This window comes from Dromaius novaehollandiae, chromosome 5 (genome assembly GCF_036370855.1).
Source record: "Dromaius novaehollandiae isolate bDroNov1 chromosome 5, bDroNov1.hap1, whole genome shotgun sequence".
NCBI lineage: Eukaryota > Metazoa > Chordata > Aves > Casuariiformes > Dromaiidae > Dromaius > Dromaius novaehollandiae.
Genome location: NC_088102.1, coordinates 8,684,326 through 8,690,907, shown reverse-complemented (window position 1 = coordinate 8,690,907; position 6,582 = coordinate 8,684,326). Strand labels below are relative to the sequence as shown.

Here is a 6,582-nt window from a genome sequence, read left to right as displayed (position 1 = left end):
GTCCATTATGGAAAAGAAGATCCGTTTTGCCCCAGTGCACGCTCATTATTTCACTCAAATTATGTCACTCACCAAGATACTCCTTTTGTTCCAGGGCTTATGTTGCGAAACTATACCCTTTAAGCTAACCACTATTGGAAAGGAGAGGCTTGATTTTTGAGTGAATGTCTTTGATGCCTTGTGTAGTTCATGTAAGGATCTGCCTCTATCTTGCCTTGACTGACAAGACCTTTTCTATAAATCTGAGCAATTAAGCAGCCCAGTAGCAGCTGCTTAGGAGATCTACTGAGCACACACCTGACAAAGATTGCGCTGCGGGTCTCCTACCGTTCCTCTGGCTCTGAAACACCATCTGCAATTTGAAACTGCAAAAGGCAATCTGACTTTGACAAGGTAGGTGAGTATGTTTCTGTGTTTGCTCTATGTCAAAGCTCCTGCTCATGAATAAAGCAGCGGGTTTTGCTAAAGTGGCAAAGAATAAGTGTTCAGTTTGTTCTGAAGTTTGTCTTTTTTGTTCTCAAATGTCTGTTACAAAATATAGGGATTTTTAGTATTTTTCTACTTTGAAGCTCATATACAAACTTATGCTCTTTTAATCATGTGTGAGACTATCATGTATGCATGGCCATATGTGAAGGGCTCACTGTAGCAAACTCCATATACTGATCTGAAACTCTGGTTTAGCAAATTTAAGTGTTTGGGTTAATAGGAGCCTAGAGGAACAAACATCAGTCAAGCAAAGGGGAGGACAAGCTCATTTGACTTAAATGTATCAGCTGAGGATACAGCCCAAAGCACAAAAGTCTGTGTGCCAAATTCAGTAGCTGATCTTCTCTCTGAGTTAAATGTCAAGTCTGGGGTTTCTATGTGGACATTTTTAAATGCAATGCAAGTAGGTGAGGTGAAGAATGATCTTGCGGCTTAGGGCTTGAGCTACTTTCCATCTCCTTTTTTTGACAGAGAAAGTTGTATCGGAGACACTGCTTGCCTTCTTCATCAAAGGTTTGAAATAGAAAGACGGCAAGTATCAGAGGGTCTTGGCCAGTGGTGGGCTGCTTGGAATTATGAGAAATTTAAACCCTTTCTGGTCCCCCTGGCCATGTCTTTCCCTGTCTAACTGGCTCTGTTGGTGGCTTAGCAGCTGTGGCTGGGTCTGAGCCTGCTGGCAGGGTGGTGTGTGCCGGAGGAAACCTGACGGTTGCTTTCACCTCTCTGGCTGCAGCCCTGTGCGTGACCCAGCATCAGTCTAGTACTCAGGGGATTGGAAATGGTAACTCCAGTATCTGAATCAGTCTTTGGAGGTGCTTATCTCTCTGCAGAGATTTTAGCATGAACTCAGCGGCAGCTGGCTCCTAACTTAGGCTAAAAGGTAAGTGGGATAAATCCAGGATTAGATGCCCTCATCAAAGTGCAGGTGACATCTGCAGGCCTAATCCTGCTAAATGGACGGAGCTGCAGCTGGGCTGCTTTCTCCCTGTGTGGCAAAACAGGGAACCGACCAGCTCCCTGTAAGTGTGCGCGATGGACAGAGCCCTCCAGGCCGCCCCTGCCAGGGCCAGTCCTGCAGAGACCTACACCAACAAGGTGTGTGTGCCCAGAGAGGGCAACCAAAGGCCTCCTGGCCTGGTGCAAGCTTGGGAGAACCCACGTGGGACTGGAGGAAGGCATGTGTTGTGCAGTAAACTTGCAGTATGTGTCTGAAGCATTGGCTGGTGGCTTTACTGCCTCTGGGCAAACCCCACTGCCCTGTGGCGAGAGCTTGCAGGACACTGCTTTCTGTTACAGACCTTTTCACTAAGGCTTTGCCCTTCTGGGGAGTAGATGACCCTTCGTTCTTACATGTGCCCCTCTTCTGGTCAAAGACGTGCCACCTCTCACAATTCCCCGCTTGCCTCCCTTCTGCCTCAGGATGAAGCTCCAGCACGTGGTCCTGGGCTCTCTGCTTCTCCTGCTGCTGGTGGGCTGCCTCAGCACCCTGAGGACCTCCGGCATCAACCTGCGCACGTTCGTCGGCTGTGCTGTGCGGGAGTTCACCTTCCTGGCCAAGAAGCCTGGCTGCAAGCGGCTGCGCATCACCACGGACGCTTGCTGGGGCCGCTGCTACACGTGGGAGGTGAGGATTGCCTGGGATGCGGGGGTGAGGGTGGCCGCTGGCACTAACTCCTGTGGGGCGTGATATTCCTTAAAGCTTGCAGCTACCTGCGAGCAGCTGGGAAGGTGGTAGGGCTCTGCTCTCGGAGGAGCTGTGTTGGGTTCCTGGCTCTGTCGCAGGCTTCCTCAGCACCCGGCCGGACAATTGCCACATCCCTGCTCCCGCTGGAGAACTTCTCCAGGGACCTGCTGTCTGCCCCATGCATGTGTGTGCAGCACCTAGGGTGAGATGGGACCTGGTTTCCTATCCCAGAGCTGCAGCTGTGGCACCCATGAACAGCAGTGACAGCAAGAGAGCGTGGGGCTTTCCAGAGGTGCGAACGAAGGCAAGGGCCGTATCCCCCCCGGTGACCACCTCATGGCCGCTCTTAGCAGCTGAGTACTTTGCTGTAAAATGCTCCCTCCTCCCTTCCACTGTCTCAGAAAGGGATGTACATCATGTGACAATATTAATGAAGCGCTTATGTAATACTCTTATTATGCAATTTGAAAGCCTCTTACAGCTTAAACACTTAGGGAGAGGAGGCCTTTATTACTTTACTGGAAGAAAATTCCTTTGAGATTAAGATGGAGCTCCCAATTGATGGGTAATATATTTTGTTCCAAAAAGCAAATCCCAAAGATAATGTCTGGTTTCTAATTCGGTCCTGTTTTAAATCACAGCCCTGTTTAAACACAAAGGAGCTAGTTTGGGAGTGTGGAGAGGGAGCAAGGAAGATCATAAGTAAGTCTGCACACACTTCAGAGAACAAGTTTCTGACTAACTTCTTCTTTCTTTCACTGAAAGGCTCAGGGGGCCCAACCCAGATTAATGTATTTAGGGAAACTTCCAGTGACTCCAGAGGGATTTTGTCCACATAAATGCAAGGGCTCTCTGTAGCTGAGCAGAGGAGGAGGAGGAGGAGCCAGGGCCCGTGTGCCGGCGCTCACCCTCCTCTTTCACCACTTCATGGGAAGCAGAGAAAGGCCACCGGCTGCCAGATTTCCCCTGTTGAATATGGGTCCTTGGAGGGACCCCTTCTTGCCCCGTGGCACCCGCTCCCTGAGCTCCACTGACAGCACAGCCCGAGCACAATCCCTTACTGCGCTGCAAATACCGCTGGGAGGTTGTTTAGCTAAATGCATCTCCTTGTAGGCTCAAACAGCTTCTAAAAAGGACGGTGATACGTGTGGATGGGGGGTTGATAAGAGGAAGCAGGTCTGGATATCTTCCTGCTGGGACATTGTGTCTGTTTTTTTTTCCTCTGCCATCATTCTCTGTTCCCAGGGTAGGCCCTTTACACAGCACAGAGCGAAAGAAAGGAAAAAAAAAAAAAAACCTCCTGTCTGTGTTACCTTATGCTGTTCCCCATCTGTGCGAGGGAAAGGAATTATAGTGGCTCCCATTCCCGTCTGTCTTGCCCCTCCTTGGAGTTTTTGGAAAAAGGGGGGCTATTGTCAAGGAAAAACTCACTTTTCACCGAAAGCAATGCCACTGTGATAACGCATGGGATTGTGGGTTTCAGGGCCTTCAGGCTCCCATCTTCTGCTGCTGTCAAAGGCCGAACTGCAGCCTTCTCTGCTGGTGCTGTTGAGTTTGTTCCCGGTAGGACGTGCAGTCTGACTGGGAAGACTGGCCTGGCTGAAAACCCCAGCCATTTGGCACCTGGATGCACCTCTTGTCTTATGGCAGCCTGTGCAAATAGAAGGGTTTCCAGCTGCAAGCATTTTCTTTGATGGGAAATCAATGCTTTTGGAAGAAGCAGCTGCTTTTGGCAAGCATGTGCACTTGGTTGAAACACTAGTATTCTGCTAAACCCCAGCTTTTTGGATAGGCTTTTGTCTTCCTTCAGGCAGCCTTAATTGGAACTTTGTGCTTTAAACAAGCACGCACATGTACATACGCCCACTCCCCTGATGGCAGGGTCCCAAGAAGATGGTGTTTAAGGATGCAGCCTAAGAATTATTTCCAAAGTCCTTTCCATCTTGATCCGGTGGCTCTTGTATTTACACTGAATCCCCTTGAGGGCACTGAGCCTCTGGATGTTTGTCTTGCTTCTTGCCTGATGCCACGTTTCTCCTCCGCAGAAGCCAGTGCTGGAGCCACCTTACATCGAGGCTTACCACCGTGTCTGCACCTACAACGAGACCAAGATGGTGACGGTGAAGCTGCCCAAGTGTGCCCCTAACGTGGACCCGTTTTACTCGTACCCGGTGGCCATCCGCTGCGACTGCGATGTCTGTTCCACGGCGACTACCGAATGTGAGACCGCCTGAGCTCTCCTTTCCCAGGTCTGGTTGGGATGGGCCAAATTCTTCCCTGGCTTTCTACCCCTGGTACCTCCAGTGTTACAGAGGGTGTAAGCTAGTCCAGAATTTGATCCATAAATCTAGTGCTCCTAATCACTGACTTTTCTGGGCAGATGAGGCTTAGTTGCCTCTCCCTATCCTCTTGTTTAAAGCATTGCTGATGTAGAAATGTAGTATACAGCCTTGCAACAGCAAATCCTATGGAAAAAAAAATGGATGCAGTTTCCCTTCCTTACAGGCATTTTGTAGTATGCGACTTTTCTTCATGCACAAAGCGCACATGGTCTAGCCAGTCGCAGAGGGGTGAAAACTGGGTACAAAGGCTTTATGGTCTGTGACCTCTTTATTCATTTCATTTTTTAAACACCTTTCCAGGAATGTAAATGCGAAAAGCAGCATTCCCCCCTCCCTATCACTCCTCCTTAGCCTGAGATCTGTCAGGAGTAGCTGTCAAAGAAAAGGCCTTAAGGCCAGTGAAATGGAAATGGGTGTCAAAATTACAGTCTCGAAATTAGGATTAATGCAATCTAAGCCTTGACTCAGCAAAGTACTTAAGCTCATAATCAAGTGTTTTGCTTAGTATTTGTGGACTTACAGTTAAGCACATATTTCAGTGATTTAATTGGAGCTATTATGTTGAAAAATTCTTGTCTTGAAAGAGAAAATTCCTTAAAAAAAGAGAGAAATGCATTAAATTTGTAAAATCAAAATTGCATTTCTTCTCATCCTGCTTCTGTCTAGGGATAAGAGAGGAACTGACTTCATGTGAAATCAGAGACTCTGCACAGCTGAGTGTGTCTCTCTTGACCATTTCCAGAGCTAAAAGGTGATCAACTCAAAATACAGTGGTTGTTGTTGGGCTTCAGTGAGGCCTGGCTGAGGTGGCAGGAAAAAAGAGGGCTGCATAGGGTATTCCCGCACTTCCCTGTGCTGCTCAGCTCCATGGAGTCCTGCTTTTCAGAAGGAAACATGTATGGAGAGCTGGAGAAGAGCCAGGAATTCCCTCAGGAGAGCTATGGAGTTGTGACTTTGATACCCCAAAATGTGGCCAAAGTAGGTGGGACAGGCCCAGGACAGGGAAGACAGCAGACGTGTCAAAGGATGGTTCAAAGGTGGGATGGTCCTTGCCAGACCCACTATTTATGAACTAGGAAGACGTGGGAGCTGTTATGATGGTCCCCCAGTGACCACAGCCACGTAAGTGCCTTGTCCTCTGGTTCCCGGATGGAAGAGGACAGATCCTCGTTCATCTCTGATTTCTCCCCTGAACAGTATGGGAATTTTGGGAATCATGAAAGTTTTGCCAAGTAGGGGAGGCTCACCGGAGGCTATAACACAAAGATAGCTGTGAGGAGAGGATTCCTGCTCAGAATAATATCAGCACCTGCATTCCCACCTGATTAAGTGGGAAGCAGTCTTTTCTTCTGAAGCAGTCTCCTTCATTTCCAGGGATGAAATTGAGCTTTCCATAAGTGTCCTGTCCTCGCTGAGAGAGCTTTTTTCATTTAAACTGTAAAGTATTAGTTGCTGTCACTTTTTTGCCTGTGGAATTGCGAAAGCTGCACTGTGGTTGGGTGGGAAGGAGGTGATTTTGTAATTCTGCCTTCTGGAATTCCTGAATAGAGACTCCTGTGTTAAACAGCAGCAGTAGCACTTTTCTGCTGATGGTGATTTTAAGTGCCTTTTAAAAAGTCCTTGCATTTTGTGCCAGGTTGCATCTCACAATCTCTCCAGTCTTGTTATTGTTCTTACTGGCATCACAACTACCATGGGAAACTTGCAGATTATTTTCTGTGTCCTTAATAAACCCAAAAATCGTAGTATGAGAGCAATTTAAAGCAATGCGTCCCTCTTTATTTATGCATAGAGGCATCTCACTCGGAATATGTGTAAGCTGCTACAAACTCTTTGCCAGAGATGTGAACACCTGCAAAATATCTCCTTGATGCTGATGTGAAATCATTTCCTCCGCTGAATTTCTCTCACAGAGCTTGGATTTGCCGCAGTCCCAGGACTAGGACTAGAGCTAGAAAGTGGCAGACTTCCTTCCTTTGCAGCCAGCAGGAAATATGGACCGTACCCAGATACAGCGAGGCAGTAAAGACTTGTCCAGTGTGTCTAGAAGAAAAACTAGTGTGTCTA

General features: G+C 48.0%; 1 protein-coding gene across 3 annotated transcripts; it reads left to right on the top strand.

The window, feature by feature from the left end:
• The first annotated feature begins 253 nt into the window (after nucleotides 1-253).
• GPHB5 (glycoprotein hormone subunit beta 5) lies at nucleotides 254-6,278 on the top strand. Of its 3 annotated transcripts, XM_026113674.2 has the most exons (4): nucleotides 304-393; nucleotides 961-1,020; nucleotides 1,909-2,113; nucleotides 4,219-6,278. In XM_026113674.2, exons 3-4 carry the CDS (start codon nucleotides 1,910-1,912, stop codon nucleotides 4,405-4,407), a joined length of 393 nt encoding a protein of 130 aa, XP_025969459.1. In that variant the 5' UTR covers nucleotides 304-393; nucleotides 961-1,020; nucleotide 1,909; the 3' UTR covers nucleotides 4,408-6,278. The 3 variants fall into 3 exon arrangements, with proteins under 3 accessions (XP_025969450.1, XP_025969440.1, XP_025969459.1); XM_026113665.2 differs by lacking the exon at nucleotides 961-1,020 and having other exon boundaries at nucleotides 254-397; XM_026113655.2 differs by lacking the exon at nucleotides 961-1,020 and having other exon boundaries at nucleotides 255-393.
• The last annotated feature ends 304 nt before the right edge of the window (nucleotides 6,279-6,582 follow it).

What these genes read in the sequence shown, in the direction of transcription:
- GPHB5 (XM_026113665.2), top strand. Translation starts at nt 1,910, where the DNA reads ATGAAGCTCCAGCACGTGGTCCTGGGCTCTCTGCTTCTCCTGCTGCTG. An exon ending in GCCGCTGCTACACGTGGGAG is followed by an intron (nt 2,114 to 4,218) that starts GTGAGGATTGCC and finishes TCTCCTCCGCAG; the next exon opens with AAGCCAGTGCTGGAGCCACC.